The sequence below is a fragment of the Anser cygnoides genome, chromosome 2, assembly GCF_040182565.1.
Source record: "Anser cygnoides isolate HZ-2024a breed goose chromosome 2, Taihu_goose_T2T_genome, whole genome shotgun sequence".
NCBI classification, from domain to species: domain Eukaryota; kingdom Metazoa; phylum Chordata; class Aves; order Anseriformes; family Anatidae; genus Anser; species Anser cygnoides.
The window spans coordinates 142,850,449-142,872,510 of NC_089874.1; the positions used below are offsets into that span (position 1 = coordinate 142,850,449).

At 35.3% G+C, this 22,062-nt stretch overlaps 1 protein-coding gene across 1 annotated transcript in view; it reads left to right on the forward strand.

The window, feature by feature from the left end:
- RIMS2 (regulating synaptic membrane exocytosis 2) overlaps positions 1-22,062 on the forward strand; it is a 469,801-nt gene that overhangs the window by 304,988 nt on the left and 142,751 nt on the right. The window contains 5 exon segments of the mRNA XM_048068611.2: positions 3,412-3,568; positions 8,903-9,019; positions 15,477-15,542; positions 15,978-16,085; positions 19,783-19,848. Of these exon segments, the coding sequence (XP_047924568.2) occupies positions 3,412-3,568; positions 8,903-9,019; positions 15,477-15,542; positions 15,978-16,085; positions 19,783-19,848 (514 nt within the window).

The window sequence follows — 22,062 nt, forward strand, 5'->3', positions numbered from 1 at the left end:
GCAACAAAACCCATTGAAATTCAGTGAAAGAATTAACCAGTGAAAGATGATCGAATCAATTATTTTGATATCATTATGTTTTAGCTTGTGAAATTTTTTCTTAAACAATTTTTAGGTACTTTTTATATTCCTGCTGCTTTCCACTGTATCCAAGGTGGTTTCTCTATACTTTCTAAGTTTTGGGATGAGATCCTGTAACATCCCAACTCTCAGAGCATACTCTGCTATGTGCCATCTTTTTCATCTGGTTTCATCTGGAGAAAAATCAGTGTATAGGTGGCATAAAAACGTGGTGGGTCTCACCAGCTGGGCAAGTGACATGGGCTGTCTGTGTGATTTAAGCACACACATCCATTTCATTCTGGAATACTAGTGGTTTTCAAAAGAAGAAAGATGTAATTAATTATACTTTTGCCATGCTTGGATTCTGGTCTCTAGGTTCAAAATGTAAAGTAACTATTGCACTGAAGCTTAGGAATCTCCATTTATTTCTAAAAACAGAACAATAACACAATTCAATTTTTAAAAATATTAAAAAAAAATCTCCACCATTTAAAATAAAGTTTATTTAAAAAAAAATTAAAGGACTCAAATACTAATGAATCATTAAACTATGATATGCTGGTACCAGGTGCCTTCAAGACCAGTACTGTAACTCTGATTTGCCAAAACTGACCTTAGACAGACTTAACGAAGTCTAAAGGTGATCAATAAACCTGCTAGGCTTTTTACTTTTGCATCTGAAAGTTTTGTACTTGATTATATTTTTTCCTCTGAATGTGTAACTGGCATGATCTGAGTGACTGGACAGCTAGCTCCTATGTAAACCTTGCAGTTTTCCTAGCTTTCCAAGAAGTGGAAAAAACATTTTCACCTTATCCCTGTTCAATTCTTTTAAAAAATACAGTATGATACATTAGGTCAGAAGATAATGTGAGGGGCTTTGATTTCTGAGTAGATGGAAGCATCCTCCTTGCATCCTTCATTTCAGCAACTAAGTTCAAAACAGGGCATCTTCTGTGAGCTCTGTCTGCATGGCTGCATTAACAGCATATAGGTTTTTGGATCGTGTTTCTGAAACACCTGATTTTCCTCATGTGTTCTTACAGTGTGAGCATTCTCCTTTATAGCTTAGATTTGTTCTGTCTGTAAAGTGTTGGAATGGTAACGACTTAAGAAACCTGAGAAAGTTTCTCATCTATTCCCAAGCTCCTTTCTCTCCACTTTAAACACTTTTAAATATTTTCTGGTATTGCAGCTTTATGAAATGGACATTTTTATTTATTAAAAGTATTAAATTCTATGGAAAGTTCAGAAAGTTCTGTTCTGTGAAAGTACGATGTGGTTATTTTCAGTATGAGATTGCATATAATTTTTTATTCTATGTTCCTTTGACCCCTAGCTGGTGAAAATACTTAGTATTAAAAAGACAAATAGCTACATTAACTCCGCATAGCTGAAGTGTGACTTAGGAATTAACTTGTGTTAGTTGGTTGCTTTACTGAAGCTGTTACTTCTCACTGTTTGGTATGTTAGCAGATGAGAAGCTTATAAATACAGAAGTTATCAATTTGAGTGAATTGAGTATAAATTCCAAGTTTTTCTGGCAATAAAGCATTGAGAATATACATTTAGCCAGTTTGGTCTTATGGACCATAAATTAAAATTGGTAAGATTTAAAGAATAACAGTAAAGAATAGAGAAAATAACTTCTAGTCCATCCAAGAACAGTCTGCAGAGCTTTCACTTGTCTTAATTCTTGGAAGTGCTGACAGCTCTTTGCTCTATGGGGTAGCAGATAGTGGCCTACAAAACTGCTTGTAGTCCCTTGGTTGCCTCTTTCTTTACTTGCAGAATTTTTCTGCTGATAGATAAAACTCTGTAGTTCATCACTGGCTTTCAGCTGAGAGGGCACATAACATTACTTGATTGCTCTGAAGTGACAAGCAAATATCTGTTCATTTACATCATTGTCTTAAAGTGATTGTAATAATGGTTTGATATTTTTCCCTTTTAATGCACACGTGTGTGTGCTTACACATACTCCAGCTCACAGCTACATGTAGGAAGAAGAAGTTAATTGATTCATGTATATCCTTGGTCCAAAGGTCATACATTGAATAGGAGTAGTAATACTTAGTAATACTTAGTTGGAAGTATTGAACATTCTTGGAACCATGAAATGGAATGAATTAATGAGGTTTTGCTCAGCTGCTTACTAAAGATTTTCCAGGAATAAAACTATGAATAATATGATAGAAGACCAAATACTCCTGGAATCAGAGAAGCTTTTCACAGGGAAAGAATTGCAGCTTTATGAGCCAGAGTTTTCCAGTATCAGGGAGATCTCTAACCATTTTTTACTTGGTTACTGTTTTCAGAACAAAAAGCTATGTCACTTGTCATAGCTGTCAGGAGCTTTTTGAAGATCTATTTCTGCAAAACATTATCATCAAGTTAAGATTTGCAATTCTTCCATTTGTTATCATCATACATTAATTTGATCCTCACAATACTTGTGGAAACTTTCATGAAGCTATTACATATCTGATATCATTTTTTTCAGTGAGTATTGTATCCTGGACCAGTGAATTCAAATTCTGAGATTATATGCAGACAGCTACTTTAATACATACAGCTCTTTAAAAAGATTTGTCTTAAAACCCTATGTAAAATGGCCATGCAGTAGCCTTTTAAACTATTAAAACTGGGAAGGCTTTTGCTTAGAACACTTCTTGTCTCCTTTTGTCCTAATTCGAGATTAGCTCCAGGATGTAAGTGTGTATCTGTGTAGCCTTAGCTCATACATTTGCAAAGGAATCATGATATCATAGAAGGTTGCTTAGGTTCAGACCCAGGAGTAAAATCCCATGTCACTGAGTCATTTTTACTTTAATTCTCCAAAAGAGAAATCTTTTTTGAACTCAAACTCTATATCTCCCTAGTAGTTTACTATCCCAACCTTTAAAACTGAACTTTGGATTAGTTTTGAATTGTGGGCACTTCTGTGTGATGTATCATGATCTCGTATATTTTACAAAACCATTATGATATAATTTTGATTAGAAAATGCAATAATCAATTTTATATGTTATTCTAAGGAAAAGTCTGTTTACCTAGTTTTACTACTAATGCATCACAATGACCACAAATTATTATAAATTGCCAGATTGGTGCCTGGTAATTTATTTCTATACTTCTAAACTGTAACTGTAGGAACTATAGTTGTATTTAAATCATGCATAAAATCAGGAATCTTGGCAAAAATATTTTTTTACAGAAACCAAGAAAAATAGATGACAACATTCTTTATCAAAGGCCATCATTTATTATGCTTATAACTGCTACATATGCGGTAGGAAAATAAAAAGTACAATTTCAGATTCATTGAATATTTGCATTTCTTTTTAGATTATCGACATAATGGGAGAGATCTTCAGAGTTCAACGCTATCAGTGCCAGAACAAGTTATGTCATCTAATCATTGCTCTCGATCAGGGTCCCCTCACCGTGGAGATAGCATAGGACGGACTAGATCGTGGTCTCCTAGTGTCCCTCCCCCACAAAGGTAAATTGTTGTGTGAACATGCAGGTGTATAAATTTATGTGCTGTTGATCATGTGAAAATCCTGTGAAAATACTGGAATGAATCTACTGACCTTCAAAACGGGAATAAATTAATTAGATCTTATGAAATTATGTAAAGCCAATATTTTTCTTACATTATACTGATGTCTAGAAATTCACCTGATTTTGTATCGAAGGAAGGAAAGATTCTTCTCTAGATTTTTATTTTCAAGAGCTATTTAGAAGGTGCTTTATAGCATGTGATAGTCTGACATTTTCTCAGAATTGTCGGTGGCTTTTTTCAATCCTTTTCTCTGTGCAGAATTAAGATCCTGGGGGTGCCATACTTCTTGCCCATAGTAGATTTCTTTCTACATTTTTTTTTCAAACTTTTAAAGTATCAATAGTAAATTGACATACATACAATTTTGTACTGAAAAATGTCAGCTCTTGATCTTGAAAAGCTTCTCATAGCTTTTTATCTTGTAAAACAAAAGATCAGGACTTTTCTTCCAAAATCTGATCAGTTTGGATAATTATTACTATTTGATTAAATATATTGTTTAAGTAGGAGGTAAGACTTTTCCTGCATGGATAAGTTTTCTTAAGAGGAAGCAGAAATATAGATGTAAAGGGGAGTGAAACCCGTGTTCCAGTATTTTTTTTTACTATGTATGGGTAGGTTTTCAATTAGTCTAATGCAGCTGGAATAAAAGGAGTAAGGTAATGTTCACAATTGTCATTTAATTATGAAGATTTGGCATCCAATATTCGCAATAAGGTACGTATATGTATTCCTTTCTTCTACAGCTATTATGATTCTTGTGTTCAGCTTTCTTTTCTGTTATTTCTGTTCTTTTCTGTTAGCTTAAAATTCTCTTGACTTCATATTCTCTTACTTATGTGTTTACTTACCATTTCCCCTAACAGATACAGACTAAATGATATCATTTTCCATTAGTGAAGTATTAGGATTCCAAATTATCCCATATCATCACAGACAGCTAACAGGCAGAAACTGTAAGTTTCTACTTGAAATCTAAAAGCATACATAAATACAGCCTTGCTTTAAATGAGACATGCTGGTAATTAGATAAACGGTAGACACACAAGGGTCTATTCTGATTTCAACTACACTGATTTCAGACTAAGTTATTGGCTCTGCTAACTCTCCTGGAGTTACTTTTATGAGATATAGACATAAATGTGAGCAAAATCTCTGTTTTATTTTTCTCTCTCTCTCTCTCTCTCTCTTTTTGTGTGTGGGGCGGTGTGGGTGCTGTGTGCATTTTGGGCAGAATTTCTGCGCAAGCTAGTAGTTAATACTTGTCTGGCACCACTGAAAAGCCTTTTAATTTTCTTGTTATTTTGTGTTCCTTGTGTGTATGAAATGTTTCTTGCTTCCTGACTTTCTTAAAGCTAATATTTTAAATATAATTTTGAACTTACAGAGTAAACCACTTCAGCTGTTTCCTACAATGTCAGAGTCAAATGCATTATTTATCTAATATTTCCCTGACTACACCCCAAATAATTTCTTTGAGGATTTGTAGAGCCTAGAGAATTGGGTTGTTTGAACTTGAGACTTTGTAGAAAAGAAGAAGCATAGTCATTGAATTACAGAAATGCCTTTTTTAACTCTAATGAAAATCTAGAGGTATCTGGCAAAGCTGTAAGCATTGTTAATCACATGCTTAATCACCATGCTTAGCTGAGTTTGTTATATACGTGCTGCTACAGGTATTTTCTAACTGCAGTAAGCATGTTGCACATACAGAGATTTCAGTTACTGATTGATGCCTCTCTAGACAAGAGCTCTTGGGTCACAGAAGCTCAAGGTGCTGTTATGCCGTAGAAGTCATTTTCCAGGCCTCAGTCCTTCTACTGAATCTTGTTACTAAATGTGTATAGCTTGAAGCCCTTAAAGTTCGCCAATGCAGAGGTGAGAACAGGTTAAAAAGTCTTAAATAAAACAGTGGGAGACTCCTGTAGAGTTTTCAGCTAATGCATGTAATGCATGTAATGGGCTTTGTGATTCTGTCTAGATCAGGATGGAGTTTAGACAGGCGCTGAACAACATCACATTTAGCTTTTTCTGCGAGTGCATTTGAAAAAGCAAGATGAGGGTGACTGTAGTGATCTGGATGAGGGGATGAAGTGCACCCTCAGTAAATACACAAACAATACCAAGTTAGGCTGGACTGTGGATCTTCTTGAGGGTAAGAAGGCATTGCAGAGGGATTTGGATAGTCTGCATCAGTAGGCTGAATATGATTGCATGACTTTCAACAATGGTAAGTGTCGGGTCCTACACTTGGGTCATTACAGCCCCATGCAGTGCTGTAGTCTGTGGGAAGAGTGGCTGGAAAGTTGCCCAGCAGAAAAAGAGCTGGGAATGCTGGTTGACAGCTGGCTGAACATGGGCCAGCAGTGTGCCCAGGTGTCCAAGAAGCCAATAACATCCTGGTCTGCATCAGAAACAGTGTGGCTACCAGGACTAAAAAAGTGTTTGTTGTCCCCTTCTACCCTGCGCTGATGAGACCGTGCCTTGAATATTGTGTTCAGTTTTGGGCCCCTCTTTACAAGAAGGATATTGAGTTGCTCAAGCCTGTGCAGAGAAGACCAGTGAAGCTGCTGAAGGGACCAGCAGACGAGACTTAGGAGGAGTGACTTAGGGAACTGGGGTTGTTTAGTCTGGAGAATAGGAGGCTGAGGGGGGATGCCATTGATCTCTACAACTTCCTGAAAGGAGGTTGCAGTGAGGAGGGCACTGGTCTCTTTTCTCAGGTGGCAAGTGATAGGATGCATGGAAATGGTCTCAAGTTGTGCCAGGGAAGGTTTAGTTTGGATATTAGGAAGAAATTCCTCACTGAGAGGGTAGTCAAGCATTGGAACAGGCTGCCCTGGGAAGTGTTGGAGCCACTATCCCAGGAGGTATTTAAGAGACGTATAGACATGACACTAGGAGACACTGTTTAGTGATGGGACTCAGCAGGTCAGGGTAATGTTTGGACTTGGTGATCTCGAAGGTATTTTCCAGCCTACATGATTCTACGATTCCACAGAAAGTGACTAGGCTGAAATGGTGTGGTAAATCTAGTAGGATGCTCAACATTCTCCACCATCACCAGCTGCAATTAGAGCTTTTCATCTGCTTGTGTGTTACTTGGTTGCTTCACCCCATGCATGTTCTGTCAACTGCAAGAAGGAGTTTCAAAGGAATGGATAAATAAAGTGTGAAAGCAACTTTTCTTACATAACAAGTTTCATTGGAGAAAGTATGTAATTTCCTGGTAAACAGTAAATCTGGCAAACAAAGGTACCCTTAGCAGAATGAGAGAGAACTAATACAGTTTAACACTTTGAAGTACAATAAATATAGTTGTGTAGGATGTAAAAAAGCAGCATGAAGTCAGAATCTGATGTAGCAGAGAAATCTAAAGATGAAATTATGTATTTAGAGCAGTAAGCCAGGAGCGCAATCTTACTGAAAGCTATTTGAGCAGACAGGATGGTACGGGGTTTTCAGGACTAAGGCTAACAGTTTGGGCAGGAATTCTGATTGTGTGGGCAGAGAACAAATATCAGATCTTTGGGAATTTTTGCAAATAAATGACAACTTGATAAAGCTTTAATAGTTCAGTCAAAAGAAGGGCTGAATAAAATAAAATAAAACTATAGACAGAAAAATGCACTTTTTTGATTGTTTGTTTGTTTTTTGAAACCTGAATAAAAAGAGAGACTGTGGATGAGAATTGATTGTTGGTAAAGGTAGAAAAGTCAACAGAGAACAGCAGAGTACCGCTCTCAGCATTCATTTTAGAGTAAAAATATACATGAAATAATCCAACTGTGGGGTAAAGGTATTTTGGTATACATCATTTTGGTATAAATGAGGTGGTTAAAACATGTACAGAGAAGGAGTTATGTGCCAGGCAGTTGTAGAGTAGAAGGTAGAAGAATTATACCTATTTTTAATATGGCAAATAGAATATTTAGTAGCTAAAGTAAACTTCATATTTGGCTTCATGAGAGCGAAAGTGAAGAAATGCAATTACAGAATCACAGAATGGTTAAGGTTGGATGGGACCTCTGGCGGCCATCTGGTCCGACCCCCTGCTCATGCAGGGCCATCTAGAGCAGGTTGCCCTGCACCATGTCCAATTAATTTATTACAAGTGGAGTAAAGCTGACAGCAAAAGCATATAGTGCGATGTCCTTATATAGCACTTCTGTGCAGAAATAATTAACAGCATGGCTTCATCGGTGAAGGATACGCATGTAGGTTGACACTTGCCAGGGACTGGCAAATGACAGAAGGTAAAGATGATAGGTGCCAAAGGGGCAGAAAAATGGGCAAAGAAGAACACAGGAACTGAATGGAATAAAAGTGAAATGAGGCCCACATTAGAGAAGACTGCAGGTGAGAACGGGAAGCAGAATTTCTTGACCTAAAATGTGAATTTACATCGAGGGAAGCATGCAAACCCTGTTATTCAGATCCAAACAGATCAATCATGATTTAATTATCCAATAACTGTCACATATAACTGTTGCCTTCCTGTCTTACCGTTCTTGTAAATTTGTTTTACAAAGCAGAAAAGTGAAGTTAGTGTGTTTCAGTCAGTATTGATGGCTAAACTGAGTTAAGCAATCTATGGACAATGCTTTGGTCTCACACAGGGCAAAATCAAGCAGGTAATTGATGCTCTTGAACCAAGTCTGCGCTAAGTGTGCTAATAGTTGCTATTGGAAATTTAAAAAGTTTAATGAACAATTCTGTCTTTTTCAGATTCTATAATAGTGAGATTACAGAACAAACTTTCCAGTCAAAAAATAAAAATCTGCTTTTTTACTTATATGACAATGTTTTTAGCAGGCTCCACTGTACTGTAACAGCCAACAGTAGTAATTGTTTGTTAATACAGTTTACATATTTATAGTATAATCAGGCTCAAGAGCTCTTGGAAAATTCAGTGTATGTTTCATCTTGGGAAGGTAATTTTCATTGAATTTACTACTTTGGAAAGACTAAGGAATTCTTGTCTATAATTTAATGTTTTAATAAAATAATCGATACTCTCTCATTTCCAAACCAAACAAATATCAAAACAAAACAAAAAAGCTCTGTCCCTACCATGGGGTTATCACCTTTGTCTGCAGAAAAAAAAATACCTTGAGATTTTAAATTATGTGAGCATGAAAACATACAAAAGACAGGTCAGCTAACCCATCTCATTTCCTTCACGTTTGCTAACAACTGTCTGTACAAACGAGTGAGGGGATGTGGCCCAGCTGCACCCCGAATTCAGAATCTGCTGTCTTTTATCCCTAGTCGGAATGTGGATCAGGGACCACGAGGGACACGATCTACTCCTGCTCATTACAATACCCTGAACCGAATGGAAAGACACCGTATAATAGATGACCACTACTCCCCGGACAGAGAGAGGTAAATATCTGACAGGAATTAAAAACAGCTGTAGCCTGCATTCATCAATGTGAAATACTTCAAAGAGGTAGCTCTCTAAAATAGATAACAAAATCACTTACCTAATCCCACAGGTGAGCATTTCCTTACTCATTAAAAAATATACAGTGTACACAAGGCTGACAAAACAGTGAACGCTATTTACCTTTGGTAAGAGGGGAACTGAAAAATATGTCACAAATTATGCTATATAAGACCAATAGCTTAGCTGTCCTTTTTATTAAGATATTTTATGTACTATATTCATAAATTCTCTAAGTACTGAATACCTCAAAAATTAACAATGGACTTGGTCATTTTTGCTGCTGAATAAAGAGGCATAAAGATAATTTGAGCACAGTATTAACGTAATACTCCCATTGGATTCAATGCAATTAAAAAACATAACAAAAGTATATTCTAGGACTGTGTTTGTCTTTTCTAAACTTTATGAGACATTGGATAATAAGATTAGCTATTATAGCAATGTGCATTAGAATGAAATTGGGGTCTTTGTGTTTAGAAGCACATCTTACGATGACTAATGTTTTGCCTAATCGAACTTCCTAAACAATGAATGAAACTGTAGCAGCCTGTATGAATTTTAATGATATAAAACTGAATTGCAAGCTCTAGTTGACTATTATAGTTAATTTTACTGGAATAATTGTGGTATTGCCTCTGTGCAGTTAAAATATTTCTAAGATCTTTTCCACCTCATTGTCTTTAGGCCAAGAAATCACAAGTATGACGTAGTTGAACCTCCTTTTTTCATTAAAATGTTTGATATTTCTGTTTATGCTGCAGAAAAATGCTATTCAGTTGGCTGATGAGGCTAGCTGATTTTTATACAGAAGGAAATAACTAAAGGATTCTAAGCTGTTTCCTTAGAATAAAATTAAAAAAATAATAATAATAAAAAACAGAATGCTCTAGGGATAATACTAGATTGATAGTAAGACCAGCCTTCCTTGACAAGGTCTAAACTTATCCTTAGAACCTGTGTATGCCTCATGGAATGTTTTTGGGTTTGTTCACTGTGTGAGTTTGCTTGCTGCCTCCCACATATATGCATAGCTGTGATAAGTGGTCTGAAATACAGCATTGCAGTCTTTCCCCATCATTTACTCAAATATCCCCTACTGAACTGGCTTGGGTTAAAAAGAAAGAGAATCTACTTTTTTTTAGAACATGTGAGAAAAATGTCAGAAATTTGTCAATGATGAAAGTATTGAATTTTCACATGACCATTCTTGATGAGTAGATATTTGCGTGTTAGGTATATCCCGAATCTCTGAATGGAGGCGTATATGTCTTCTGTATTTTCCAAAACACAGAAGTTCTCCTGTCCCTTCATGGTTAGTTGTTGGCTAGGCAATTAGGTTGTTGACTAATTATACCGCTATTGCAACATATAGTCTCTGAAGCATCTTGGTCCTAGACAGCACAATAATAGAAAAAGACTATTCCCAGACATTTGTAACATTTTATATTCATTGTTAACTAACAGTGGTTTTAGGAGTGGAAAGATTATTAGACTTCAAATTATGTTACTGAATATTTATCTGTTACCATCTGTGTTACATAATAAAAAAGGATGGTGCATGCACAAGTCCTTGGAATAACACTTCAATAGCATTAACTGAGAAAACTGCTGGAAACGCAGGCAGTTTGAAGTCAAAAAACTGAACTTTTAAACAGGTTTATAAACTTTTTTCTTGTTATCCTTATTTTGTTCCACACCTACCTCCGTGAAAAAAAAAAAAATCATACTTTGCTTTCCCACTGTTCTGATGATTTGCTGTTTCCACGGCCCATTTATACCTTGGAGCTGTTTGCAAAAAAGGGACTTTGAAAAAGTACCTTCTTGTTGACAGGCTCAGTTGCTAAATTAAAATATGGCAGAGAGTGTGTGGAAGAACATTTTTTCCTTCCTTTTCTAGGTAATTCAGCATAGAGTTGTCTAACACGTATGGTACTAAGGAGTTAGTTGCAACTGAGTATGAGAATGTCTAATGACCTCAAGGCTGATGGCAATGTGCACATTCCCTCAAAACCAATTAGTGAAAAGTTAGAAGTGGAAATCAGATTATTTAAAAAAGCAGAAAGACACACATTTCTAGTTTAGTTGGAGATGATTTTAATTTCAAGCACCAAGCTTTTAAATACGTTGAACTTTGCTGTTGAACCATATAAAAGTGTAAAGAGTGCTACTAAAAAGGGAGCATAGTTGTGTTGCCAATCTCCTTAGCGTATCACTTTAAAATTGCTATTGAGTAATAGATCAGAAAAAATGGGCAATCATGATGGATGAACAATAAGAGAATGATAGAACTTTCTTGTGTCAACCAAATTTGGTTCATGCAAGCTCTAGCAGTGGAACAGAAAGTCTTGTTTTGCATTCAGAATTACTTACGGACTTTGCAATAAGCACAAGATAGTCAGGATGTAAGTGTACTCCAGTCATTCCATTTCCACAGAAATACTCGGGAATCAACTTCTCAGTCTAATACGTAAGCTGGAATATTAATTAAATGGTGAGAACTGGTCGCAGAGAATGAACATTGAAAGGAATGGCTAGTCTTCTAATGCCTCATCTTTACTGTTGAGTGAAATATCCCAAGGAATAAAGACCAGGTTAAACTCCCCTTGCACCGTAAGAACAGGAGGGAATGCAGCATGTGGTACAGTGAGGCACTCTGTGTACATGTGTGTGCTTTCAGGTATGCTTCTAAATCTGGTTTGTTATGTGAAGCCTGTGCCTGGTTACTAAATGGTAGAATTAGACAATCTGAATTACTGATCTCTGTTTTGTTACCCTCGTGGTTTACTGAATTTTATGAAGGTGTGAGGAAATGGACAAATAGGTGAGTGATAACAGAAAATTTTAAGTCATCACTTTCTGTTCACTGAAAAAAAAAAGAGCATTATAATGCTTGCCTATATCTCTGGAACTGTCTTGTCAGAATAGTGGAAATCTGTTTCCACCTGGTGCAGAGGAGAGAGAGAAAGTGTGTATGTATGTTTACATACCTGGTTGCATTGCAAAAGCTATAGTACTTCCTCATCAGACTAATTTCATTACTTTAATGTAAGTGAAATGAGTTACTGCTGCAAATTGCCCTCTCTGTAGCAAAATATGTTATGTTTCAGAAATTCGTGAGGCAGCAGACTTAAATTTTTATTTTGCTGTACCATTGTTTCACATTCTTCTGCCATCGACTACTATAATGTAGAAAATAAGGAGTGTGTGGTAAAAGACTGGAAGTCTAAATGGAGGTTGCCAAATAAAAGTATCTTGGAGGTCTTGTGTGTTTTTTTTTAAATGTGCTGTGTTTAAAACATGCCTATGTCTGTGTGGTTTTCCATGCATTCCTACTTGCATGTGCATGAGATCATGATTTTCATAAACAGCTCAAAAGACATGTTTATTTTGGGTTCAGTTCTGGAACATTTTGGAGTTGTTTTGCAACCAATTACATTATGATTTTACTATGTAATGACTTACATTATGCTTTTCTAGATGTTCTAGATTGGCTGTTCTAGGTGTTCTAGATTGGCTGTTAGCCAAATCAAAGTTTTGCATGTCTTGGTTTTGAACAGGGAGAAGTAGGTAAGTCCTAGGCATCTCTGATTTTTTGTTGTCAACATACTTATAGAAATCTGTAGAATTTATTTGAAGCTCAATACATAAAGTATAATAACAACAAAACAAATAAGAGTATTGACTGGATGCTCAGAAGACAGACAGCATTTAAACCTTTTGCTTTGCATGCTGAAATACATAAACCACAGAACAATCTGCAGCCTCCTAATGTGCATCCTATCATATTTTGACCTAAATGATGTCAGTCATTCTGTCTTCCGCACAGATATGGCATGCGCCTTTCCTTTCTTGATTAGCTTGCATAATTTATGGAACAATATTGTGGTACATCAATGGAAACCATTTCCAGAGAAAGAGAGAGACGTGCTTACATGAATAATACTTGTAATATTATTATTGCAGCTAGAAAAAATGCATATTATGGAAATGCTACAGACTATTTAGGCTATATATTCTTGATTTATGGTGAATGACTTGATTTATGATGAACACCAGTAAGTTACTGGAGACACGGTTCTACACATTCACGTGTAGAACTAATTTTTCCTCTTAATGAATTCAAACATAGTATTATTTTTTTTTGTGTTGCACTTGTAAGAACATATTATAATGCATTCTTATATATTATAAAGTAGATAGCATGTATAACCTGTTCTAAAGAATAGGGAAAAGTATAAATAGCCAACAGTGCCAGAGGACCAGGTCAAGTATAAACTAATGCTTACTTGAAGTCGCTGTATGGACAAGCAGAGTTTTGAGTGGTAAGAAAGCATATATCAAACTTGTCAAAGTTAATTATATATCAGACAGTATATGTGATTATATCTAAATGGTAGCTTACTCTGATTCTAAGTTCCTGAATTTAAAAAGTGGTTGAACATTCACAAGCAAAAGTCTCGGGACTTGATAAGAGCACTAGAGCTCTGAGTTTTCTACAAGTATTAGGACAAAACTTGATACCAGAGATCAGGCACTTATGATAATTTAGTGGGGATTTGGGAAATAGCTAGGAGTCAAAACTGAAGCCAAGTATTTACTGCTGGTGTTTCTTTCGTATACCAGTAAGTGAAGGGAACAGTCTGAGGTGTTCTGTCTTGTGGACAGTAAGTTAAGCTGTGTGGAAATAGCAGTTGCCATTAAACTCATGTTCTGCAACACTGCTTGAAGTCCTAGTTTTGTTTAAAGCTCTTCTTTTTAACAGCTATTTGAATATATTGCATTTATTTGATTTTGAAAGACTGTCAAGAAAGACTGTCAACTGTTTACTTAAGAGAGAAAAGGGGAAGCGAAAGTAAATTGTTAACATCAAACTGCTATCTACCAGCTGGAAGCACTTAATTACTTCTTAACAGTAATGTAATATTTGCAACAGTTTTGCAGTCTTACTTCCAGCATTTCATCTAAATCATTTAAGGGTATATTCCTATAGACGTAGCTTGTGAATAACTACAGAGTGGTGAATGTAGAGTGATATGCAGATGTTTGCCATTGTTGCATGTATCATAGCTGCTATAGGGTGGACTCCTACATTTTTATTTGATTCTTCCTGTGGGTGTGCATATGTTCTAAAGGAAATTTTATGAACATGACGGAATTATTTTTTAATGCTTCTTGGCAGCATGATGACTACTGGGCTGTTATGTGTAGGCTGATTTTAGTATTCAGGTCCGTGTATTAGTTCAAGGACACTAATACAATTTACAGCCTGCCGTGTAGCTCTGTGATTATTTTCTTAATCATTAGTCCTTCTTAGGGCTTTGTCTTCTAATTTTCAACTGATTGTGTGAAATCGGGCCCCACTGAATGGTGTACAGCTCCTCATTTGTGTACCAACCTGTCTGCAAATAAATTGTATAACCAGGGACTTAACTTACACTCTTTTTATAGTGGTGGCTATATGCTTTTGCATTTGTTTGGGAAGCAGTGAGCACAAACATCTCTTATACTACATATAATTATCCTATTATGTTTATAAAGAATATTTACATGTGGCCGATTGACATATTTTATCCACGTACAAAAGAGACAAAGATCATGTGTGTAATATAGCTACCAGTAACAATTTGTCTGATTACTAGAAGATCATTAGTTACAAGCAAATTAAGACATGAGAAGTAAAAGTGTTTTGTACTTCTATTGTGGACTTTTGTTATTAGACATGACTTCAAAATACCCCAACTTCAGAGGACCTGTAGACCAGGGACTCTCTTTTGCATTCTAATAAATCATTGTAAATTGTGAAAAAAAAGTATTAAAAAAACCTTTATTTTCTGTACTTTGTGCATGTATTAGTGCTAAAAGAGAAATAATAGTCTATTTTTAATAACTTGAGAATATCTACTGCTGTAATATATAATTATTATTTTTTTAATTTTCTTCGAAGTACAAGCAAAATGTAAATACCTTGTTTTCATTATTTTGAAATGCATGGATTTCTTTTCTGGCATGTTCTGTTACATCATATGATGAATATCTCTTCAATAGCTTTTTGAGTAATAATGAGGATTTCATGTAATTTCATCTTTTATCACAGTAGGATAAATATTAAAAAACACCCTCAGAAACAGTAAAGCTCCGGAGCTCGCTGTGTGGGGGCAGACTGGCAGATGGCATTAGCCTTTCAGACAAAGTAAACCTCTGCCAAAGATGTTGTTCATACTGAAGTTATCACTGCCTTCAAGCAAGGGAATGGGCAATACGACTTCTTGAGATTGCTTTCAGACACACACATAGCCCCTGTATTCTCAGATTTTTGTGTCTTGTGTGAAGTGTATCATTCCTTCTCCATCTTATTGTCTCATATTTGTTTTTTTCTTCCTGCCATCTGCTCAGTCATTATGTTACTTTACCTCGTTCCCGGTACACCCAGTCCACAGATCACCATCACAGAGATGCCAGGTATATGTTTTCCTCTGTGTGACTCTGCGTGGATCATGCATGTACTTCTATGTACCTACATGTCCACTTCTGCTTTTATCAGTGTGTGTAGTGGTAGAAAACTTAGAAGAGCTGAGTTAATATCAGCATTAGATTTCCTAACATAGTATGTAGACAATCACTGGGTAATTCTTCATATACTTCACTTTTTAAAAATTTTTTCACTGCCAAAGGACCACAATTGGTAGTACATGAACATGATGCTATCTGCACATTATTACAATGTCTTTTAAAAAGTCAATAAATAAAATTATGTAAATCAACAAACTGCTAATTCAAATTAGTTCTGCTAAATTCACCAATTCTGTTGCTTAAATTTCTTGCTTTTCATATTGTTTTGTCCTCATTTCACCTTTGTGTTGCTTTTCATTGTGTTCACTCTTTATGTTTTGGCAGCCAGGATCACACAATGTATCCTCTTTTTTGTGAAGATGCAATCAGATTACTTCGCTCCCGTAAGATGTGCCGTACCTATTCTGAGGGTGCTTACTATGATCTTGAGAGGTATAATTGATGTGGAGCATATTGTTAGTTCTACCTCTTACACTTTGATAGTACTGTGTTTGGTTTCCAAACTAAGGATATGATCTATGTTTTAAGTGACAGATACATACAATGAAGAAGTTTCATGATATATTTTATGATACTCTGTGAGTATGTATATATTTAAGACTCAGTACTACCGCAGAATCCTAATAGAAGCTAAAGTGCTTTATAGAAGTCAGTTTCATAAATTAGGTTATATGGTTATTATGTATAAGGGTCTTTGTATAACACTTATTTTTGCTGGAATTTTTCAAAGTGCTTTTAGTACTTATTATTCTCTTTGAAATAATGAGGAAATACTTATCTACTTCAAAGTACACAGAAATAGAGTCTTTCTGAAATCTCATATTTTGTTTAACTGAAAAATACAGTGAAATGTACAAGCTTACGTTGTAGATATTTATATAGTGCTTATTCTGTAATTTATGAGTACTTGTATACATTCACAATGACTGTGTGTGATTACAGACAATCAGTGTTCCTATTTATATCTAAAAATAATGTAGAGAGAAGTTAAGCCCATAATAATTTCTGTGAAGTAATTATGGTTGGAATACAGTTGCTTTTAAGAGATGAAATATGACATGCTGTTGTTGCACTACAAATGCAAAAAATACTACTGTGATTATGATATTTTCAGCAAATATTGCAAAACAGAAGAAAGACTCCATGGTCGTGAGTGGATAGGATTAAGGATATAAATCCAATAAACTGTAAGCCACTTAAAAAGAAGTGGTGGCTTCATATCTTAAATAGTAGTTATAAAGGTTGATATGGCTATTGCTTTGCAAGAGGCTCTATATACAATTTTTCATGCCAAGCACTAAAGAACTGTTGATATATTAACTTCATAACTTCCATCTGGATATGAGTTTCTCTGACAATTTCATTAAGGTTTGCTCTGGATTCAAGACATATATAACCATTTTTAGTAGGTGTAAAACTAGCTTTTGATACAGAAGAAAAATAGAATCTGAAAATCTTACAATATCATAGAATTATCCCTTCTAAAGAAATATTGCTTTTGAAAAATTCTCCAATATAACAGACATTATAAGCTTTAGAACTCAGTTAACATTTGATTTGAAATGATGCCGTTTTACGTGAAACCTGATATGAAGTAAGTGCGTACTCAGTAGTTCAGTCCATCTGTAAAAACTTTATTAAGGAGAATGATTTCTACTTTGTTTTCTGAAAATGTGTGATGAAAATTGCTCATACTTACATTTTTTCAATAGATAATTTTTATATACTGCTATGTGCCTTAGTTATATACTGGCGTTTGCATTGGTTTATCTGAACCCGTTTCATATTGCTGGCTCTATCTGTGACTGTTCAGATATTGATGATAGTTGGAGCTATTAAATTGTCTTAGCTTGAGAAACTTGACTTGCAAATCTTCATCTTTATTTCTACAGAAATTAGTTTCTCCAAAAAATAAAGAGCAATGAAAATAAAGGACAAAAGTGATAATAAAGTGTTCAGAAAGATGAAAAAGACAGAGTTTAAGCAATGCAATGGAGTAAATCTTTTCCAGGGCTTTGTTTAAGAGAAGGCCTATTAAAGTTAATTCCTCCTAGGTCAGAGAGGAAAATCTAAGATGAAATGGCATGTCCTCAGCTCCCTGTTAGAGCAGTATCTTGAGATTCCTTGGGTATAGGAACTGATCCTGGGTTCTCTGCTCCTCTTGAATCCAGGCTCCCTGTGAGTATGTTAGTGTTAAGTTACTCAAGTCATCTTACCAGATATGAGCTGTTCTGAGTACCTCATAGTTACTTACCATTTTTCCTGTTTTTTTGTCCTTTTTGTCTTTCCATTTTCTGACAGTAGTTCTCTAGGCATTTAAGGGCCATTTAAAGCATAACCTTTATCCAGTTTCTCATTATACATTGCAAAACCCTAAGTAATTTCGTCTTCTTTAAGTTTTGGAAATACATGAAAAAATGCTTCTTAAACTACATTTCCTCATCTATCTTTACATTTTTTCCCCCCATTTTTTTCTGGTTTAGTGCTTATCTTAAAATACATTGTTGTTGTAGGTCAAGATGTTAGTCACATTTTCTTAGTTCTATCTGCTTAATCAATGTCATATTGATACAAGCAGCAACCTCTCTTCGTGTCTTTTATTTACACTTTTTAAAGCATGTAGAATAACTATTTCCAGCTTCCACTATTCATCAAAATTGCAAAGATTGTTCTATAATGTCCAGCATTCATGGAAGAATCTTTCATCTGGAACAGAGTTAAATCACTTTGAATCCACCAGCGTGGATGTCCTACAGACAGGACAGATATACATCAGTCAAAATTACTTGTCTTCTTTATTATTCCAAGCTCATTTGGTTGTGTATCTGGTAGTTATTCACAACCAGTCCATTAACTCTTTTGTTCTCTTCAAGCATTTTTTTCCCCAAAGGGTTGACTGCTCGGTTATCTTTCGTCCTTTCTCTACTGGTGTTTGTTTCAGTTACTGCCTATCAGCTTTGATAGTCTTTAGTTCTATACTTCTATGATGAATTTCCATTATGAAGCACCTGAATTTCTGCATACATTCTTAGTCTATGGCATTTTGATTTTTTTTTTTTTTTGTGATAGTTCTCCCTTTTGAAGGGGTCCAGCTATTTCCTTCCCAAAGGAAGTGGAGGCAATGTTGACAAGACGCTTGCTCCAACATATGTCTGAGAAAGACAATAGGCACATGTGCAGCGTCAGTGACTTCACTGCCCTTTGGACACTGGCTTTCTCAAGTACTCCCTGTACCTCTGTACCCCACTCGAGTTTTCCTTGGCTCTTTAATGTGGCAGCACTAGCTGGTATCAGTTCACGCTGCCGGAGCTACTCAGATTGAACATATATAAGACATCATGGCTGGACATGTAGTGCTATGATTACATTCTTATGTGTATCCCCCAATTCACAGTTTTCTGGATCATTGCAGGCTAGTTCATAATTTGACATTCACCCATTTTAAATTGTCTGACATAGACATCATCTCAATGACAGAATGATCTCAAGATTTTTATCCCAGTTGTTTTTTAAATGAAAGCATGCTGTTTTTCTAGGTTTACCAATATTAGTAGTTCCTCCCAAATAAATATCTTCTGAAAGCCTCTCACAGCATGAAATTATTTCTCAACTTTTCTATCTCGGAGCTCATCTCAGTCACTGAGGACACCACACTTTGTGCTATTTTCATTTTTTCACTTATCCATTGAGGTTTAAGTTTGGAAGATGGTAAAAGGTGACTTCTGCACATTTTGTGTAAAATGTGCAGTTTATTTCAGGCCAAATTTCTGTTGCTTCACTTAAGGAAACAAACTTCTGCTTCCATTCTGTTCTTTGGCTTTCATTTTACCAGTCAGAAATTTCACAGAGTCCATATCCTATACTTGGTGAAATTCCCTGGTTGCTTAAATTCTGTTTTCCTGTTGATGTAACTTTTCACTACTGAATTGTATCTGAATATAATTTGAAAGTAGAAGTTTAAAATGACTTATATATGAAAATATGTGTTCAGAAGATACTGCTGAATATGTAGTAGATAAATGTGTTCTGTGTTCATTGCTATCTTAAAAATACAGTGAGGGAAAGCACATCATAAAAGAAGCAGCCTTTAAAATATCTGAAATACCTGTGCTGTTTATTTCATATTCAGGAGGACTAGGCATGAGAGAAGAGTGCCTAATACATATTATGATGACACAACCTATACTCCTGAAAGGTATTTTTATTCGTATCATAAAAATAGATAAAGATGAGTAATGCATTTGTCTTGAAGTGTAGTCTAAAATTTTTAATTCATCTAGACTGATACTTAAGTTTATAGTGCACTATGGGCAGCATTTTATTAAATACAGACCAACTAATCTCCAGAGCTTTAAGTACTTCATTTTCTTTTAGCCCTTTATTGCCTTCATTCTGAATCTTTTTTTAAGGGTATCTCTTATTTAAAAAAAAAAAAAAAGTTCATTGGAAGATGTGGGAGGAAAACTGATTAGTGCATAGGAGTTAGGTATAACTGAAGGCTTTTCCCCACTTAACTGAAGCATATTTCTAATGGCTAACATTATCAGTCACAGAGAGTGATTATAGGAAAATTTAGAATCGTCAATTTCATTCTTCTAATATGTTGAATGACTTAAGAAAGTCCTCTGCTTTTGACATGTTAATACCCATACTGACTTAAAAATGACTGAAAGTCTTCAGCCTGATTCTGAGTGCTTGCTGTGCTGGAACCAAGAGCACTATTGTTCTTCCTAAATTTTTATAAGCATATAGTGTATCACACAGAACATAATATAACTAAAATCTGTAGTGTAATCTGAAAGCTTTCAGAGTATCTCTGGAAGTAGTTATTTGATAATAACATTTCAGGTTTAAAGAGAGACAAAAAGTCCAAAAAGAAAGATATCCAAAGAAAGAAGCAAGTTTATATTCCTATCCCTTTATACAATTAGACCTTTATATTTCTTTGTCTATTTTTAAATCAATATCTGATGTCTTTATACAGTATGGGAGCAGGTAAAGCAAGGATTATTTACTAATAGCAAGAATTTTATTTTGGTGCTATAAGCAGTCATATTTAACAAAACCTAAGCTGCAATTTTAAAGCCATTCTTGTTTATTTATGCTGCCTATAACAAAGCACTTTTACAGAAGAATGTTACCTAAAATGCTGGCTAACTGGAGACACTGGCTTCAGTTTTAAGGTTTAAAGTTTTAAGTTTCACTTTACACAAGCAGGGCAAGTGTAAAGATACATCTGTCCTTCTCCAACTGTATTCTAATTTAGACTAAATTAAATCTAAATCTAATCTAAGTTAAATTAAACTAAAGTATCTTTCATCCAGGCAGTGATTCTGGCTACAAACTATGCCAAAAATGCCATTACTAGTGCCATCCAATTTGAGATAGAAGAAACAAGAGCAGCTGAGCGACACTCACATATACTGCACCTCATACTGTTTTCCTTCAACATAATGACCAGGAAGTGTGAGATCATGTAATTTGTGAATATATCGCAAAAATTGAGATTCTGAAACCTGAGAAGTTAGCAAAAAATGGAGTTATGCAAGAAACCAATCATGTATCGTGCTATGGTTCCTGGAAAAAAAAAAAATAGCCATTAAACAGTTCAACCTGCAGAGTTTGGCTGGGACGTTCAGTACAAACAAAGGAAGACTTATATTCAAGTTGGGCACACCATGATCCCTTGATCTTTTCTGAAAATCCCTGCCTTGCTTCTCACCCACTGTCATGTGGAAATCATTGAGCAGTAGGATGACTGCAGTTCCAATGCTATACCTAAGCAGGACATTGAAAATCTGGAACTCTAGGTACACAGTTGAAGCCCCTTGACCAAATATTGGATGGTTTGCATATATTCTTAACATACTGGGGTAAAGCTGCTGAAACAGATTATCCTTTGTTGTCTGATATCAAAACGTCATTTTTGTCCCATTGTTTCTTTTCTCCATGGCTCTACTTTCAGATAAAATGTTTCTACATGAGTTTTGATGTTGTCTTCAACTTATTTGTTGAAATGCAGCTACAAATGTTTAGGTAGCCCATATTTAATACCTAGACGAATAATGTAGGTATTAAATTTAATTGGTTTTCATTGATCTGAGTGAAGTGAGTTTTCCTCTGCTTCTTAAACAACCATAAAAAGCAAGCAAATAGAAAAATGAATAAATTAGAAAAAGTTAGGCGTGTGAAGTTAAAAGCTGTATTTTACATTATTGCTACACAGAATGTTATTTTTGTGAATGTCTCCACAATTAGTTCTTAGTTATTCCAGAAACTCAGTAGCCATTGAAAACTTGAAGATTTTTGTGTAAGAAAAGATTAAGGATCAGTTAGGCTTTATGGAACTGAAATTCATGACTAAACTGCTGAAAAGAATAAAGGTAAAATATATTAAGAATTCAGTCAG